The sequence below is a fragment of the Penaeus chinensis genome, chromosome 28, assembly GCF_019202785.1.
Source record: "Penaeus chinensis breed Huanghai No. 1 chromosome 28, ASM1920278v2, whole genome shotgun sequence".
Taxonomy (NCBI): Eukaryota; Metazoa; Arthropoda; class Malacostraca; order Decapoda; family Penaeidae; genus Penaeus; species Penaeus chinensis.
The window spans coordinates 18,038,804-18,059,873 of NC_061846.1; the positions used below are offsets into that span (position 1 = coordinate 18,038,804).

A 21,070-nucleotide genomic window follows, 5' to 3' on the forward strand; every position below is an offset into this window, starting at 1 on the left:
TTTTGTTTTTCTTTCTTTGAAGGAATTCCTTAATAACGTTGTCTATATATACAATTTTAAAATGAAACCATGCTCGGACAATCGTACTGCATTGAGTCGTTTCGTATGTACCCATGTGGTTTCTACGCAAGTGGATACATCGAGGGATAGGAAGAAACAGATTGTGAATTATAGAAATCAATGCCAAGGTAAGAGGTAGTTATGATGTAGATATGAATAGAGATGAATAAATAGGTATATACAAATGCTCAATATATATATATATATATATATATATGTGTGTGTGTGTGTGTGTGTGTGTGTGTGCTTATATATTATATATATTATATATATATATATATATATATATATATATATATATATACGAGTGTGTATATATATATATATATATATGTGTGCATATACATGTAATGCGTGTGTATATATATATATATATATATATATATATATATATATATATATATATTTGTGTGTGTTCATACACACAGAAATATATGTGTGTGAGTGTGTGTGCTACGAATGGTCTGTGAGGTCTCCATTGTTAATATTGCCTTAATACGAGACCCTAGCCATACAAATATATATATATATATATATATATATATATATATATATATATATATATGATTTATATATATGTACATATATATATGATTTATACACGCACACATATATATGTATATATATACATATATATGTAGCGACCTTTGGCGATTGTACAAATATATGTATGTATATATATATATAATTTGCATATGCATATATATGAAAATCATATATATATATATAAAATTTAATTCGCTTCATTACTACTGACATAATGCAGTAAGCACATCACTGAGTACTTCGCGTTCCATCTTTACAACCTATATTCTACACCAAAATATTTACACTGCCCTATTATTTGCTTCGCCGACATCACGGCAAAATTTAGGTAAAATGTTCATGCTCGCGACCACAATAAACATTAGCTGAGTAATTCAGTCACCTGGTTATAACATATTTTGGTGTAAGTACCGAATTAAAGATATGGTTATATCCTCTAGTACATCAACTGAAATAACCGCGTGTTTTTCCTATCTATCACCCTTGTGAAACGTGAAAACACTCTACCGTGTTGATACTATGGTAGAAAAATCCACAATGTAAAACTAGATTTATAAAAAGTGAGACAACAGTTTCGGGATCCACCTGGATTCCATCCTCAGGTGGCTGTGCAGGCGTTGGCGAACTTCGTTGCGCTTGAGATAACATAAATTGATAAATAGATGAATCAACAATAAATAACAGAGGAGAATAGTACATACCGTATGTAGGATCGTAAATAATTTTATTTTTGATACATCATATGAGATGAAATAGTTATCTGAATGACTGACATCTCATCTTTCGCTGCGATCTATTGTAAAAGTCTCAACTTATATTCTTCATTGCTAAGTTTAACTTTATTAACTTCCACAATGCATATCTCACTGACTTGCTAGAACACCTTGTATTCTGGTGATCACATTTTGGATTAATTTATTGTTTGAAAACACGTCGTGGTGTTGTGACTTTCAGGCCTCTTATGGTAATTTATTTAATTATCTAAGCTCTTTTTAAGGAAGGAGTAATAAATTGAGGGGGATTCAGCAAAAGGTTTGTAGTTTTTTTTATATGACAAGTTGGCCCTACTTGGGGATCAGCGTAATCGTGCTTGTTTAGACTATGGCGTGTGGAGTGCGTGGATTTATGTTGCTATTCGACATGGCCAATGTCCTTTTGCGTTATAGGTTGTATATACACTAGTTATATTATACAGTATTTGCTATATGATAGCTACTGAAAATCTGAATCAACAAACCGCATTTCGTAGGATTTTGTGTAGTTGTCCTGAATATGATGTCCCCATCATAAACCTATACTTTTGTTGTGCCACACATTCAGGCGACAAAATTCCTATTATAAAAGTAAGATGGCAAGGAAAAGGAAAGATTATTGGTTCTTCAAGATATGTGTATTTCAGCTATCTGATGTTTTGAGAGTAAATCTAACAGTCGATAACTGTTTAAGTAGATCTGCTCTTAATGGTGATAAACGTAGAATAGGCTCAATAAATGGTAAATGGCATTAAAGGAGTTACGTCACGAGGGCACAGGATACCTGAAAGAGAGAGGAACAGAGAGACAAGCAACAAACAAGTAAATACAGTTGGCAAAGCAAAACAACAAGAACTGGCCCTGAAGGTGATAGGTGCGGAGGGGGGATGGGGTACGTGGCCCTATGGTTTCTTAGCGGCATGCCAGTCAGCCTTAGGTAATCTAATGACAGTATTGGCTCTTGCTCCATGATGACACCCTTATTGGTTTGCCAAGTGACCTATAATGGTAACTGGAGGCTGTCCTTCGTAAGTTTCCCATATATACCGATTTATTTCATCTTTTGCGATTCGTTTCATGTTGCAAGACAGGTGAAGGACGTCCCCTTCTGATCAATATTCAATGATCCATTTTTTTCATATTCGTTATCACTATAATCATCCGTCTATCTTGGCAGCAATAAGCGTCATTGTCAATCCACTCTTGGCAGCAGGGAAGATGCCTTGTGCCTACATATATGGCCCCAACAAGACCCGCAGTTTGATATATGAATCTCAAATAAACCCCCGACTTGCAGTGCCGTGTCGCGGGTAGAGGGTCGCCGAGAGGAAGTGCAGAGTCGTCGCTCAGGCCAGTGTCTCTGATCTCGCTCAAAGTAAGTGAAGCTCTTAGACCTTTACGTGGTTTGTGATGAAGAGACCAATAGGTCTTTGATGTTGGTGTGCGAAAGTATTTCATGTCAGAGGCATTATGTTTATTGAATCATGCGAAGTGAATTTAACTCAATGAAGCTCATTTTTGGTTGCGCAAAACTGTGTTTCAGTTATCTATTCACTATTCACTTGTCCTTCCCTCTCCCCCTTCTCTCTCTCTCTTTATGTGTGTGTGTGTGTGTGTGTGTTTGTGTGTATGTGTGTGTGTGTGTGTGTGTGTGTGTGTGTGTGTGTGTGTGTGTGTTTCGCTGTTTCTCCGTCTTTCTTTCTCTCCGTCTTACTCTCTCTCTTTCTATCTGTCTATTTATCTATCTCTTTCGTTCTCTCGCTCTCTCTCTCTATCTATCTATCTTTCTATCTATCTTTCTTATTATATATCAATTTATTATTATTCATATTTTCCTTTTCCGTATGTTTAGTCGTGTTGCTTTGCATGTACATTTGTACGGTTTGCCCATGTTTTCGTACATATACATATGCCAGCCATTCATATACAATTCCCTTTATATTCAAAGAATGGTACATGTGCGTAGACATGTATGTCTGTATACATATGTGTGTATGGAGAATGCAACAAATGTTATATTATCATCCATCAATCTAACAAATGTTAGAGTGATAGATTATGAGAGAGAGAAAAGAGGAAAGAAGAGAAATGAAGAGAGTAAGAGAAATCTTTGAAACGTGTATATGTGGGTTTGTGTGTCCATATATGTGCATGTGAGCGAATGAGTGAATGTGAGCGTTTGTTGTGTATGTACAGGAGGATTGTGATAACATACATTTTCTTTGAATTGTGTTACTCTTTATGTATATCATATGAATCCATGGACTAGCGAAAAAAAAATACTTCTTCGCATTTTTTGCAGATTTTAGTTGATCACCATGTGTGACGAAGATGCAAGTGCACTGGTATGTGACAATGGCTCCGGCCTCTGCAAGGCTGGCTTCGCCGGAGACGACGCCCCTCGTGCCGTCTTCCCCTCCATCGTCGGCCGCCCCCGTCACCAGGGTGTGATGGTCGGTATGGGTCAGAAGGACGCCTACGTCGGCGATGAGGCCCAGAGCAAGAGAGGTATCCTCACCCTCAAATACCCCATCGAACACGGTATCATCACCAACTGGGACGACATGGAAAAGGTTTGGCATCATACATTCTACAATGAACTCCGTGTTGCTCCTGAGGAATCTCCCGTCCTCCTCACTGAGGCACCCCTCAACCCCAAGGCCAACCGTGAGAAGATGACCCAGATCATGTTCGAGACCTTCAGCTGCCCCGCCATGTACGTGGCCATCCAGGCCGTGCTGTCCCTCTACGCCTCTGGTCGTACCACGGGTATTGTTCTTGATTCTGGTGATGGCGTGACCCACACTGTCCCCATCTACGAAGGTTATGCTCTTCCTCATGCTATCCTACGTCTGGACTTGGCCGGCCGTGACCTGACAAACTACTTAATGAAGATTCTAACGGAACGTGGCTACTCCTTCACCACCACAGCTGAACGTGAGATCGTCCGTGACATCAAGGAGAAGCTTTGCTATGTGGCTCTCGACTTTGAAAATGAAATGGCACAAGCAGCAGCAACTTCCTCGCTTGAAAAGTCCTACGAGCTTCCCGACGGTCAGGTCATCACCATCGGCAACGAGCGCTTCCGTGCCCCCGAAGCTCTGTTCCAGCCATCTTTCCTCGGCATGGAATCTTCAGGAATTCACGAAACTGTTTATCACTCGATTATGAAGTGTGACGTCGACATCAGGAAGGACCTGTACGCCAACACCGTCATGTCTGGAGGCACCACCATGTACCCTGGTATTGCTGACCGTATGCAGAAGGAAATCACGAACTTGGCTCCCTCTACTATCAAGATCAAGATCATTGCTCCTCCTGAGCGTAAATACTCCGTGTGGATCGGCGGTTCCATCCTGGCTTCCCTGTCCACCTTCCAGTCCATGTGGATCACCAAGGAGGAATACGATGAGTCCGGCCCTGGCATTGTTCACCGCAAGTGCTTCTAAATTCCAAAATTCTACGGATTTATACGATTTCTAAACCAAATCAACACTTTTATCCTGGTAAATCCTGTGAACCCATTGTTCTTTCATATTTACGTTAAGTATAAATCATAAATGTGTTATTGTTTTTATGAAAATCTGAATCAAGATTAATCTTATTTTTTATTATCTTTTTTTAAACATACAACAGAATTGTGAGTAAATAAAATTGAAAGCGTATTCTCATTTAAATAAAACTTTAATGATATTTGATATCTTCATTAATTCATGGCGACAGAAGACATCACATTTTGATATGTAAAATTATGCTTTTGATTCATATTGTATATGAAATTATCATATCAGTATGTACAGCCACTCTCTAAAGTGCCTCTAATATATCATGACTTTTAGAAACTTTGTCAGGCTATCACTGGGAAAATTGATTATGCTCAGCGAAACATGGAAAGTTGTGTTTACAGCCTTATATAAAAGTTATGAATGTATACGTTTGTACAGTCACGGTTATCAACCGTTATGTTCACGGTGTGCGTGTGTGTGTGTGTGTCACACACACACACACACACACACACACACACACACACACACACACACACACACACACACACACACACACACACACACACACACGCACGCACGCACACACACACACACCGTGTACATAACATTTTATATCTGTGACTGTACAAGCTTACAGAGAGACAGATAGTCAGGCAGAAACAGAGAACGAGAGATAGAACGTTAGTCTATCTATGTTAATGCGTGTATCCGCGTGTGGGATAAGTCAGTATGTGCGTGGATCAACATAAGTACCTACTTCCTAGCAGTTACAGTGTATCACTTCCGAATATTACGAATCAGTCACAGAAAACTTTTAGGGGTAACTGAAATTTTCCTAGACTGAAATATAGAAAACGTGAAGTCATCGTGTTCTTGCATCATAAGATTATAACTGCTATCGTCCTCCTTGGCCTATCTTGAACACTTAGTTTTACTATTTTTACTATTATTATTAGTAGTGATAGTTGTTTCATTATTATTATCATTAATATTGTTATAATTATTATTATTACAATTATTATTATCATTATTATTATTATTATTTATCCCATTTAACACAAGCTGTGATTTGCGAATATTTATGAGAATGTACATATACATGCAATAAAGTATGTATGTGTGTATACGTATGAATATGAACATGCATGTCATCTATGAACTTGAATAATAATATTGCATATTCAAACATAAACCGGTGTACTTTTTATGTCTTTCTCTCTTCATTCATCATTTTATGGATGGATGGATGTTTGTGTGCTAGTGTGTGTATATATATGTGCACATGTATTTTTTTTATCTATCTATCTATCAGCTCCATCTTTTTTCATTAATGTTTTTTTTTTTTTTCTCACTCTCAAAGCTGAATCAACCTTATTTCTTCTTTGAAGATCGAATTATTATTTATGCCCAAAAAGTAAGAAAAAAAATTAAGTGGATTCCTTTCCACTTAATCTTGCGCTGCTTTTGACTAATGAAGGTAAGATCGGTCAATTAATTCAGAAAGAATGTAGTCAGGACTTGTATTCTTGTATCTGTGTGTTAGTTTACCAAGATTGAACGTTTCCATCAAAAATGCAAATTCTTGTTAATAGGTCTCACATAGTGAATATATGGAATGTGGAAAGAAAACGGAGCATAGAAGTGTTATAAGACCATTTTCATCAGTCAAAAATTACGTTCTAGTCAATACAAGGAAGGGTTTTAATCATCACAACTTTTTATATTCGTTTTTTTTTCCTTTCTTTCTTTTATCCATCTAATCATCTGCACACACACATACATACATACAATCATTTTTTTTTTTTTTTATACATACATTTTAATTACAGACGTTCCGCGCGGAAATGGAATCGAACAAGGAAGAGCGAAAATATATTCTTTTGTTTTTCATCTACTAAGTCTTCGGGCATCGATCTGTGTCCATTTTCAATATCTAATGCAGGAACAAGAACTATTACAAGGAACAAAAACATTAAAATAAACAATTATGATACATATAAAGGAAGAAAACATTCTACTTAACAATGGCACACGCTGCAAAAGTCACATCTACAGTAAATAAAGCATTCAATAAGTTCAGTTTACGTGCATATTATAAGCGTATTACTAGGGGTGTTTAAGTGTGCCATGTCGACGTAACGAAACTCCACTTGTTTTAAAAGAATATTGGTGAGTGTGCGTTAAAAGGTTGGGGAGGGGGGGAGTGACAAAAGTAAAATTATCTTAAAATGTAGTGTGTCACAGAATTTTCATTGTTACTTATTTCTGGTTTTATATCTTTGATTATGGTAGCCACCTGTATGGAAAAAATGATGGTGCGGCAATGGGCAGTGCCATAAGCTCAACACTCGCTTAATATGCACTTTTCTGCTATTATGAGGATAAATGGCTAGTTGAGTGTCCATCATACTTTAAACCTCAACTGTATAAACGGTACGTGAACGCATTTTTGTTGTCTGAGATGCTTGTTATGTACAATTGTTTTTGGACATATTTACTTATGAAGGTCAACAACTCAGTCTTTCTTGGATAGGTTAATCAAAATCATAATTCCTGTACAATATATGTGTATAGAAAAACACTTTTGGCTTTACGGTTTTGGCTTCAATTATTTATACTTCATCCCAACTATTTTCAAAATTAATGCAGTCTAAAGTTTACTCCTTCGGTGGTATCAGATATGCTCAGATTGCAACTGCCATTAGTGAAAGTAACTTCATAGAAACTTTATTTTTTTGCATGTAAAAGTAAGTACTCACTCAAACTTATCCAGAGAAATAGGATGTTAATCCCAAAATTAATAAGTTGTAGTATTCAAAGAGATATAAGTCATGCAAAACTAACATGTTATGGACACAAGTTAAAAATCAATTACTCAAAGCACTCAGCTGCCACTTTCCCCAAATCACTTTCAGAATAATTTTCACAAATTCCAAAACTATTGGTTCGTTCATTCTGATACGATTCCATTCCACAAGATCTATGCTCAAAATTAGTTTATCTTTTTTACATGGTCTTGCTGTTTAAAAATGAAACATGAACTTAAAGCAGGAAAAAATCAAGATCGCAAGCCATGAACTGAATCCCCATTCATCAAATATATATAAAAAAAAACTCAATCTTTAAAATCGTTTCACTCTCGTCGTCTCTACCCCACGTCATGTCAACACCTCGAGTACTACGTTTAGAATATAAATTTAAGTTCAATTTATTTCATGATTTATTTACTGTAAAATTTAACTTTTGCTGTTTGTACCTGTTATTTTTACCGAATATTTTCCTCCTTTGTATGTGTCATAACTATTTTTATCTTACTGTTTTGTTGTGTGTGTGTATGTGTGTGCTTATATGTGTATTTATATGTGTGTGGGTGGGTGCAAATATATATATATATATATATATATATATATATATATATATAGAGAGAGAGAGAGAGAGAGAGAGAGATATATATATATATATATATATATATATATATATATATATATATGTATATATACGTATATGTGTGTTATGTAATATTATTAATAATCTAATTTGATTTTTAGCTGTGGATGAATGCCAAAGTGTCGGTCCATACTCACAAATGGGTCTATGAAGGTCGTCCATATAAGGAGTAGATACTAAGATGCATCAAATACTGTTAGTCTGGAAAAATATGTAAAACTTTTTTCAGCACTTTGATTATTTTCTTTCTTTCTTTATGTGTGTGTTACTGAAGCAGTTGTCAATTTAATTATAGACTGATTTACAAAATAGTTGACATTTAGCTTCCAGATCGGGGGCGTTAAGAACCTTGGCCCATTCATGTATTATTATAGAATTAGGATTGCATGAGATTTGATTTCGTGGGTGCCTGGTATATCAATGATTCCCAGATCAACAACATATAATCACGACTGACTAGAGGGGGGACGTTGGAAATGAAAATGTTCTTTGTTACGATTTTGTGCTGAGGTCGCCCAGCATGACGAAGAAGGGACTTCGGTACTCTACTTGGGGGGAGAAAACGTTTTTTATTATGTGTTTTCTTGGGATTTCTTGGGTAGGTGGCCTCGATGATAAATATATCCCGCAAATTACCTGCACACTGATTTCGCGAGGAACCGTCTGAGCCCATCTACAAGCCATAATATTTAAAGATCGTCATTAGGTGGACTGATGGATTGCATGGTGTTCCCGATATAAATACCAATGCCGTCACCTTTTCTGCCCTTACAAAATTTATGTGAGTGGTATTTTTTTTTGGTTCCGAGGTTTAGTGTATTATTGTTTCTGTGATTACTCAATGTCGATAGTATTTTGTTTCATTATGATGTCAGTTCATCTGCTTTGATTGTGAGGCACCATTTATTAGAAAGGTAAATACTAGGGGGTCTTCTGCAGGATCTTGTATTAGTTGGCGCTTTTGTTGATGGTCAAAGCTTCGTACTTGTTTTGATTTAGAAAGACTCTCACGGGGCTTGGCAAGGATTCACACTTCAAAAACTCGTCAGTGACAAGTACCTTAGTTTTAGCTGAGACAATGAAGCTGGATAATATGAACAACTTTCCCCCTCAGGAAATTTAACGAGTTGATGATTCTCGATGTCTGCTTCCTCTACAGAAACCGCCTCTGGTTTGATTGCCACCTATAGGGGTTTGGCCTTGAATCCCCCCCCCCCCCTCTCTCTCTCTCTCTCTCTCTCTCTCTCTCTCTCTCTCTCTCTCTCTCTCTCTCTCTCTCTCTCTCTCTCTCTCTCTCTCGCTGTTTTTTGTCTTTGTTTTTATTTTTATTTTTTTATTTTTTTTCTACGAGAGTACACCCATCTGCTTCCTGTTTATTTGAATTAGGCGTTCCTTGTCTTATGTTTTGACTGTAGTTATTATTTATCACAACAGGTGCCGTGATGCCGCTGTCAACCTGGGGAACACTGGACACTGATACTGCGCATCACTCCACTGGCGGTTTCATGCGGTTGGTGGTGGGCACATTGTGCCTTCTTGCTTATATTGTGTGTGTGTGTGTGTGTGTTGTATATATGCATGTGTATGTATGTGTGTTTATATGTATATATACATACTCACAAAAATACACACACACACATATATGTATGTATGTATATATGTATGTGTATATATATATGTATATATGTATGTATGTATGTATATACATATATATTTATATATAAGTATATACATGTATATATATGTATATGTAGATATATATATATATTTATACATGTGTGTATACCTATATACACATATATCTGCATATACGAGTATATATGCATATATATATATATATATGTATATATATATATATATGTATATGTGTGTGTGTGTGTGTGTATATATATATATATAGATTTATATGTGTGTGTATATATATGTATACATTTGCATTCGATTACGAAAAGGCATTTGACTTTGTACAAATATCATCAGTACTAGAAGGCATTCGAAGACAGGGAGTAGAAGAGGGATATTGTAAAATACTGGAAGACATATACGAAGAGGGGACAGCAACCATCAAGCTCCACACGGAAACCGATAAAATACCAGTTAAAAAAAAAAAGTGTTAGAAAGGGCGATACCATCTCAGCAAGACTATTTCAGGTTGCCTTGAGGAAATATTCAAGAAGCTAGGATGGAACGGAAAGGGTATCAAAATAGGAGACGAATAGCTAAACAATCTAAGATTTGTAGATGATTTTGTTCTCTTCAGTGGATCTGCAAATTAAATGCAGCAGTTAATAAAAGATCTGAATAGAGAAAAGTCTGAAAGTCGGACTTAAGATGAACAAGAAAAAGACTAAGATCATGTTCAACAGTAGAGTTCAATTCGAACAAGGCGAAGCGCTAGAGGTAGGGTATATATACTCGTACAGACAAACACATCTAGCGAAGAGGAAATAAAGCGACGCATCAGTCTAGCCTTCAGGAGACACAATAGCATACTAAGACGCTCCTTGCCATTATGTTTAGAAAGAAAAGTCTTTAACCAATGTGTCCTCCAGGTATGACCTATGGATCAGAAACATGGACTACAACAAATTTACTGGAGAGAAAACTAAAAAGTGCCCAGAGAGGGATGGAGAGGTTGATGCTGGGAATTAGCCTAAGAGATCGAATGAGGACGACGTGGATCAGGGAATTGGCAAAAGTGGAAGATATATTTGTGAGCATCAAATAAGAAAAAAGTGGCAATGAACAGTACGAAAGATGGACAAAGAAGTTAACAGACTGGGCTATAGATACATAAAGAGACCAAGGGCCAGACCAATGACAAGATGGCGTGACGAAATAACGAAATTTAGGGGTCAAGACGAAACGAAAAACGCAGGACAGACAAAGTTGGAAAAGATTGGGAGAGGCTGATGATGATGATGATATATACATTAATGTGTGTGTATATATATATACCTAAAACAAAATGTGTGTGTGTTCATGCATGTGTGTAGGTATGTGTATATGTATATACATATACATATATATACATATATATATATATATATATATATTTATATATATATATGTATATATGTATATATATATATATATATATATATAGCGAGAGAGAGAGAGAGAGAGTGTGTGTGTGTGTGTGTGTGTGTGTGTGTGTCTATATACATATGTATATGCATACACATATACACTCACACACACACGCACACACACACACACACACACACACACACACACACACACACACACACATATATATATATATATATATATATATATATATGTGTGTGTGTGTGTGTGTGTGTGTGTGTGTGTGTATGTGTGTATATAAATGTATATATATACATTCATATGTGCTTGTGTGTACATATATATATATATATGTGTGTGTGTGTGTGTGTGTGTGTGTGTGTGTCTGTGTGTGTAAGTAGATATACTTGTATATACTTACATGAATATATACGTGGAAGTATATGTGTCTTTATATATATATGTATATATACATACACACATATATGTGTGTGTGAATATATATGTATATGCATGTATATGTGTATGTATGTATATGCATACACACAAAAACACACCCACACACATGTGTATGTATATATGTACATATGTATATGTATGTATGTATATGTATATATATGTATGTATATATGTATATATGTATATATGCATATATGTGTATATATACATATATGCATACATACACATATATACATGTATGTAAGTATATATAAGTACATCTACTTACATACACTTATATTTATACATATATATGTATTTATCTGTATATATATTTCATTTTCTCGCACACACACACACACATGTGTGTGTGTGTGTGTGTGTGTATACATACATACATATAAAAATATATACATATGTGTATACATATAAACATATACATATATGCATATATACATACATACATACATTTACATGTATATGTACGTGTATATATACATATATATACATACATATATTTACTTTTGTGTGTATATATATGCATATACATACATATACGTACACATACATATATGTGTGTAAATATATATGTATATGTATGCATATGTGTATGTAGATATATACACACAGAAAAAGACATATATACACATATACTTACACATATATACATGTATGTAAATATATATAAGTACATCTACTTATATACGCTTACATATATATACATATATATATTTTCTTATTTATATATATATATATTTTCTTATTTATATATATATATATATATATATATTACATTTACTCGCACACACACACATATATATACATATATATATATATACTTATATGCATATATACATACATATACATACATTTACATATATATATGTATGTATATATACATATATATACATATACTTACATGTATATATATGTATATATATATATATATATATATATATATATACATATACATATATATATATATATGTACATACATATGTGTGTATACATGCATGCATGTATGTATACACACATATATGTATGTGTGTATGCACACATGTGTGTGTGTGTGAGTGTGTATGTATATATGTATATATGTGCGTGTATGTGTTTATCGCCCACATACAGTATACAGATACAATGTCACATCTGAACTTGACACTTTTACATCCTAACTAATAGCGCGTCAGACTTCCAACTCGAATAACTTATTGTCAACCGCAACAGTGTGCTTAAATCATGTTCCGAAATATACTCTGAATATAATATTGGCTGACAGCGAGCAGCTGTCAATATTGACCTCACACACTTACAGGGTACCTTCACCCTTACTGCTACTTGGCCAGACCGTCAGTGCCCTAATCAGCCCCACCCCCCCTCTTGGCCATCACTCCACATTCTCCCCTTCCCTCTTTCACCTTCCCCTCCCTCCTTCCTTCCCTCCTCCCTACCTCTCTTTCTCTCTTCCTTCTACCCCCACTCTTCCCTCTCTCTCTCTCGCCCCTCCCTCATCCCTTCCCTCCGCTACTTCTTCCCTCTTCCCCCCGCCCCCCTCCCTCTTTCCTTCCCTTCACCATCCTCCTTCCCTCCCCTACCCTACCCTCCCCTTCTCTCCTTCCCTCACCCCACCTTCCCGCTTTCGCAACTCATCCCTTCCCTCCCCTACCTCTTATTCCCTCTTTCCACCTCTCCACCCCTCCCTCCTTCCTTCCCCTCACTCTCCTCCTTCCCTCCCCTACCCTTCCCTCCTTCTCTCACCCCACCTTCCCTCTCTCGCCCCTCTCTCCTTCCACCCCTTATCCCTCACCATTTCTCTCTCCCCTTACCCCTTCCCCTCCCTCTTTCAATCACATCCCCTGCCAGTTACCTGCCTACTTGACGCTTATATGGGCATCGTTTCACCCCGGAGCATGTGTATATAATAACCCGCGTGCCCGACGAGAGTGGGCTGTCAGTACGTTGCCGAGGGCGCCGAAGGAGGGACTTTCTCGCCGAGGTAAGGGCCTTCGAAGGGCACTGGCATGTGCAGTGGTGCACAGTGTTAAAGACTCGCGTGAAGGGATTCTGTCTGCCTATTTTGTTTGTTTTGATGGAATTGTTCGATACTTTTGTGATTATTAAACACATATATACACAATATTACACTCACAGGTCATCTGGCACACGTACACGGGACATGTGAACTTCTCTGCATTATCTTCTTAACTGAGGAGGAGGGAGTTACCATCAGGGAATTCACTAATATAATCAGTACTGTTGCCATTGCAATACTTTACGTTATTGTTATAACAGTTATCCTTAGCGTGGCTTAGGTTCTGTGTTACTCTAGTTATCCATAGAAAATAGGTATGAAGGGGAATTTGTTTATAGTTTTTATGCTGTTGTCGTTTTTATCGAAGTGTACGAATAAAGGATGGAACTCATCATAGAAGCTTGTTGTTGATATTACCATTACCATTTCCATTTCCATTACTATCAATTTCCATTATCATCATTGTCAACCTTCTCTCAGTAAGTCTTCAGTCTTCATAATCATGTTATTAGTTATCGTTAGAAGTGATATTCATGTTTGCTGAAAAAAAATCTTCATTTTCTAGTTTTGATCCATCATGTGTGACGACGACACCACTGCGCTTGTCTGTGACAATGGCTCCGGCCTCTGCAAGGCTGGCTTCGCCGGAGACGACGCCCCTCGTGCCGTCTTCCCCTCCATCGTCGGTCGCCCCCGTCACCAGGGTGTGATGGTCGGTATGGGTCAGAAGGACGCCTACGTCGGCGATGAGGCCCAGAGCAAGAGAGGTATCCTCACTCTCAAGTACCCCATCGAACACGGTATCATCACCAACTGGGACGACATGGAGAAGATCTGGCATCACACTTTCTACAACGAACTCCGTGTTGCTCCTGAGGAATCTCCCGTCCTCCTCACTGAGGCTCCCCTCAACCCCAAGGCCAACCGTGAGAAGATGACCCAGATCATGTTCGAGACCTTCAGCTGCCCCGCCATGTACGTGGCCATCCAGGCCGTGCTGTCCCTCTACGCCTCTGGTCGTACCACTGGTATCGTCCTTGATTCCGGTGACGGTGTGTCCCACACTGTCCCCATCTACGAGGGTTATGCTCTTCCTCACGCCATCATGCGTCTCGACTTGGCCGGCCGTGACTTGACTGACTACCTGATGAAGATCATGACTGAGCGTGGCTACTCCTTCACCACCACCGCTGAACGTGAAATCGTTCGTGACGTAAAGGAGAAGCTTTGCTATGTCGCTCTCGACTTCGAGAACGAGATGGCTCAGGCAGCTGCATCAACCTCCCTGGACAAGTCCTATGAACTTCCCGACGGTCAGGTAATCACAATTGGTAATGAGCGTTTCCGATGCCCTGAGGCTCTCTTTCAGCCTTCCTTCCTTGGTATGGAATCCTCTGGCGTTCATGAAACTGTCTACCACTCCATCATGAAGTGCGACGTCGACATCAGGAAGGACCTGTACGCCAACACCGTCATGTCTGGAGGCACCACCATGTACCCTGGTATCGCTGACCGCATGCAGAAGGAAATCACAACTCTGGCTCCTTCCACCATCAAGATCAAGATCATTGCTCCCCCTGAGCGTAAATACTCCGTGTGGATCGGCGGCTCCATCCTGGCCTCTCTCTCTACTTTCCAGGCCATGTGGATCACAAAAGAGGAGTACGAGGAATCTGGTCCCGGAATCGTCCATCGCAAGTGCTTCTAGATCCATCCAAGAAAAAATTGCGCTCCAGAAAATTCGTCCATTATGATCACACGAATCACTCTCATTGCCTTCCTGTGTCCATTTGGTTTTAAGTAAATTGATATCTATGTAAATTGATATATAGGTCATCTGCTTTGATTTTCATCATCTCATAACGTGATCACCACAAAATTGCATAAATTAACACCTTGGGTGTGATGGAGAGGTTAGATATATCTAGTACCTGGTGTTTCTGTTCCTCAGGGATGGTCTTAATAAAATGCAATAAAGTGCATACTGCCATTATCACAACGAGTGTATAAACCTTTGTCAAATAAAGAAAACATCCTATATGTGTATGTGTGACAAAAATAAAATCACAATAAGATCTAAAGGGATTTGTATGACTAGAATATCCATATAAAAAATATGATGCCAGATGTAAGATGTCAGACCAAATATTTTGCAAGGATAGATATAACAACGTTCCAACTTGTCTCGAAAGGAAACAAATATAGATAGTAAATTGCAAACATACACTGCAATTGTGTCCCGTTACATGCATCTGGCAATGAGAATGTTGACAGTATAAAGCCAGATATCTGACACGTCTGCTATATATACAAGTATAAATGACCTTAAGGCATATGAGAAATGCCTTACTTACCCGAGAGGTGTAAGAAAAAGATCGAAAATAGATCCTTACAAAAATAGATCCTTGCAAAAAAGAAACAAAGAAAAGAAAGAAAAGTGAAAGGAAAAAAAACATTGCAACTAATAGATCGTTGTTAGAATAATTGTGTCTTGATGAAGGATAAACTATATGTAAAACAGAATATTAGATGTACAAATAAATATTGAAATATGTGTATGTACATACATACATATATATGTGTGTGTGTATGTGTGTGTGTGTGTGTGTGTGTGTGTGTGTGTGTGTGTGGCTGTGTGTATATACATACATACATACATGTGTGTGTGTGTGTGTGTGTGTGTGTGTGTGTGTGTGTGTGTGTGTGTGTGTGTGTGTGTGTGTGTGTGTGTGTGTGTACATTCATTCATATATACACACACGCGAACACACACACATATATATATGTGTGTGTGTGTGTGTGTTTGTGTGTGTATACGTGCATTACATGTATGTGTGTATATATATATATATGTATGTATGTATATACATAAATATATATACTCCATATATATATAAAAGTATATATACATACATATGTATGTATCTATACGTACATGTATGGATATATATGTGTGTGTATATATATATATATATATATATATATATATACATATATATGTCTTCATTATCGTAAATTTGTCAAGGTAATAATTCGTTAGTCCTAGGTTCTAAGGACGTCATCCCATAACCAGGGCTTCTCTTCGGAACGAAATTCATCATTTGACTGACATTAGCAGATAAACATAGGCGCTTCTTACGCATTTAAATGAGGAACTTGTTGAGTGAATGAGGTACATTTTCTGTTTATTTTGTTTTTATAATAATCTTTTTTTTCTCTCTCTCACTCTATGAACTTTTTAGAAAAGGATTTTTTTCAGAAATGTTGTGGCAATACATTTTGGTTTATTTGTATCATTTAATTACCTATGTAATAAGAAATTGATAAAGAAAACACCCAACTTCGCCCAATTTGTCTTTAAATGTGTTATCTCAGATGATGGAAATAGGGTTTATATTTAAAGAATTAATTAATCAATCTATCTATCAAACTTCGGATTCGACCACAAAAGATCACTGTAGCTTATGCTTGAAATCATAAATGGAATATTAGTTATAATGATAATGATAATGGTATTGATAATAATAACAATAACAATAATAAAGATGCTAATAGTAATAATAGTAATAATGATAATGATGATGATGTTAAAACTCATAATAGAAATAATAGTTATAATGACAATTATGATAATAGTAATAATGATGATAATAATAATAATAATAATAATAATAATAATAATAATAACAAAAACAGTAATGAGAGTAATAATATTAATGATGATGATATGATAATAATAGTAATGATAATAATAACAATAAAATAGTAATAATGATAATAATAGTAATAATAATAATAATAATAATAATAATAATAATAATAATAATATTGCCATAACAATAAAATAGTAATAATGATAATAATAGTAATAATAATAATAATAATAATAATAATAATAATAATAATAATATTGCCAAAATAGCGTAAAAAAAAGAAATGAAAATAAATCTCTTCACAATGCTACTTAACACCACTAAAGAAAATTTAAGTAATTTTAGAACCTTAGTAATCTTAACCTATGATTATGAATGAATAAATAAATATATAGATATATATATACGATTGTATGTATGCATGTATATATATATATATATATATATATATATATATATATATGATTCTAAACAACTTTTGGCTCAAACGTTGTTGTTGCTTTAGAAATTTACCACTCTTAAAAAATATGTCAATAAATGGATGTCTGTTGTGTTCGAATACTTAAGTTTAGTTTCCTTGCCTTTTTATAATATCTTCCGTTTTATGTGCCTTCGTTCCTTCATCCGTCTAGCTGGTAATGTATGATATTAATACTTGATGATTCATCAGCACCTATTTGCCGTTAGTTGTCCTATTGTGGAGATAAAAAAGACAAATGGGTCGACAGATTCTGTCGCGCGTCCTAATTCGTACACTTGCTTCATCCACGGAAACGAATATAATTCAGAATACCTTTTCATATAAACGAGGTCTTAATTGCATTCTTTTTTTTTTTTATTTACTGGTTTTATGGTTGTTTTTGTTTTTGTTTGTCATTTTTTAAGCTTCTTGGAGTTTCTCATACCTTTCGTTGGCTTTTATTTGGTAGCCTTAAAAGTTCCTCGTACCCCGAGTTGATAGACTGTAGGCAGGACCGCGAGAACAATGAATAATGAAACCATAACGTGACTTGTTAGTAGTTAAAATATAGGTATATACAGTACTACATTACAGTAGACGAAGTGTGTACTGAAATGAGGTGAACAACTATCAAACAATTTTATATAACATACTGTTTTATCAACAAGGCAATTTATTTTTAATCCTCCTTCCCGTCCTTTGCGCTCAGTTCCGGACATTTGTGCTACACTGACCATCGCCCTGCCTACCACTCAGTCAATTAGCCGATGACGTGGTTATTCGTGTTGGCAACAGAAAGCTTGTGTATATATAGCAAAGCGTCCTCTTATCGCGAGCTCCTACAGCCCACTCGACGTGTCTTTTGGAGAGTCACCTCCCACCCCATTCCATATCTAACACCCCCCGCCCACGCCCCATTTCCACCCAGCCTAACCCCACGCCCGCCGGCCTCTGTACATGTAAGGTATATATAGAATCCCCCAATCTACTTATTGCCCGAAGACGCAGGTCCTCCCGCCAGTCTCCTTCCTCGGACACGAACATCCGCTTGTCCAGGTAATGGGTGTCCGTTGTTCGCGAGGCAGAGTGATCAGCTGTTGTGACCGGAAACGACGTTGAAAACCATCTCACTTGCGTTTGGTGACATACCGTGGGTTTGATTAACACTGTAAATATTTGGTAGTAATGACTGAACAGTACTGAAGGACAGCTTAACATGGAGTACCTCGAAACACTGACCTGTCGCGATTTATTTATCCTGCAAGTTCAGAATTACCAGGTTGCAATAAGACAATGCTGTGTTAACTAACTAAAATCACGTGTATGAAAATGGCATTTTTACTCCAAATGTGTTTATATGACAATTCTAAACTTCGTTATTCAGACAGGAGATTTTTATGTCACGACACCATTGGAAAGAATTAATTTTTTGGTCGGTTACAGCAGAAAGTGTGTACTTATTTATTTTATTTTTTATTTTATTTTTGTTTTTTTACTTTGCAAATAATTCAAATATAAACAGATTATTAGGAGATACATGTGTGCAATGCATTTTCTTCTGCATTACATTTACACTATTGTGTTATTAAGAATTACATAAAAATTACATCATTTACCTTTTTGTCTACTAAGTTCACTGCACAAACAGACTAATAGTCCATACAGGCATAGATCCACACATATTCTGACGGTGAGTTAACTATTCATTCCCAAACTATTCCACAGCTGATGTTGTTAAGTTTTATGATAACAAGGATTAACGGGCAAAAAGAAATCATATGTCACAGTGACCTCTCATTCTTATAATTTACCTTTACATTTTTTCCTCTTCCTTCCGTCCTTTCCTTTGTTCCTAGAGCAATTTCTGTTACTACAACCACTACTATTGTTATAAGTATTTTCTATTACTATTTTTATCATCGTTTTCTTCTTCGTCTTCCCTTTTATTATAAGTTTCTGTTTGTTATTACGGATATTTACATCTTCCACTTTCTTCTTTTTCTTATTCTCTTATGAAATCAATTGCAGCGTTTTTCTTTTTGTATTAAGATAATTATCATACTTGTCATAAAACTTTATTGTCGTTGCTACCATTATCATTCAATATTATTGTTATCATTTTCGTGATTATATTTTATCCTTTAAATTTCCCTTACGGCTTCCAGTTATCATTATTATCGTTATTCTTATTACCTCTATCTCAACTAGCTTTATTGTAGTTGCATCTTCATTATCATTAATATTTTACTCGTCATCATGTTACTGTTGTTGCCTGAGTTTTTATCTTTATTATCATAATGATCGTTATCATAATCACCATTACCTCACGTTGTTACCATTTATATTAATCATTACCATTTTCATCAGTCTCACCATTCCGATTATTATTATCATTAACAGCCATGGCAACATTCTCTGTTTACTATTTTTCTTCCTTGTTCATTACCATGTACCTTATGCTACTCTTCCTTGTCTCCTTATTATTTCCTGTTCGAAATTTCCGTCTTTTAGTCATGATTTTCTGCTATATGTTCTACTTTGCTTTTTTCCCTGTTGAACTTCTTTTTGTTTTCGTTTGACCCCCGCCCCCCCTTTATCCACATCAAAATTTGGCAAATATTTCGAAATGTAACCATTGCTGTGCGTCTTTATGAGGTAAATGTGCAGCAGGTACATTTGTAGAATAATTATTTATCCATCTTTTCAGACGTAAATAGCAAGAACAGAAATATGTGCGACGACGAAGCGACTGCCCTGGTCATTGACAATGGTTCTGGCCTCTGCAAGGCCGGTTTCGCCGGAGACGACGCCCCTCGTGCCGTCTTCCCCTCCATCGTCGGTCGCCCCCGTCACCAGGGTGTGATGGTCGGTATGGGTCAGAAGGACGCCTACGTCGGCGATGAGGCCCAGAGCAAGAGAGGTATCCTCACTCTCAAGTACCCTATCGAACACGGTATCATCACCAACTGGGACGACATGGAGAAGATCTGGCATCACACTTTCTACAACGAACTCCGTGTTGCTCCTGAGGAATCTCCCGTCCTCCTCACTGAGGCTCCTCTCAACCCCAAGGCCAACCGCGAGAAGATGACTCAGATCATGATTGAAACATTTAGCTGTCCTGCCATGTACGTGGCCATCCAGGC

General features: G+C 36.6%; 3 protein-coding genes across 3 annotated transcripts in view; all 3 read left to right on the plus strand.

Annotated features, from left to right (window-relative positions):
* Window positions 1-2,616: 2,616 nt before the first annotated feature.
* Window positions 2,617-6,056, plus strand: LOC125040209 (actin, muscle-type A2-like). The gene is made up of 2 exons (XM_047634754.1): window positions 2,617-2,733; window positions 3,661-6,056. The coding sequence occupies exon 2, from the start codon at window positions 3,677-3,679 to the stop codon at window positions 4,805-4,807; it is 1,131 nt and encodes a 376-aa protein (XP_047490710.1). The 5' UTR covers window positions 2,617-2,733; window positions 3,661-3,676; the 3' UTR covers window positions 4,808-6,056.
* Window positions 6,057-13,658: 7,602 nt separating this feature from the next.
* LOC125040210 (actin, muscle-like) lies at window positions 13,659-15,892 on the plus strand. The gene is made up of 2 exons (XM_047634756.1): window positions 13,659-13,775; window positions 14,377-15,892. Exon 2 carries the CDS (start codon window positions 14,389-14,391, stop codon window positions 15,517-15,519), a length of 1,131 nt encoding a protein of 376 aa, XP_047490712.1. The 5' UTR covers window positions 13,659-13,775; window positions 14,377-14,388; the 3' UTR covers window positions 15,520-15,892.
* A 3,041-nt stretch (window positions 15,893-18,933) lies between these two features.
* Window positions 18,934-21,070, plus strand: part of LOC125040211 (actin-2, muscle-specific-like) — a 3,046-nt gene continuing 909 nt past the window's right edge. The window contains exons 1-2 of the mRNA XM_047634757.1: window positions 18,934-18,980; window positions 20,632-21,070. The exon at window positions 20,632-21,070 is cut by the window's right edge and continues 909 nt beyond it. Coding sequence (XP_047490713.1) covers window positions 20,655-21,070 — 416 coding nt within the window. The 5' untranslated portion in view covers window positions 18,934-18,980; window positions 20,632-20,654. The remainder of the gene's footprint in view (window positions 18,981-20,631) is intronic.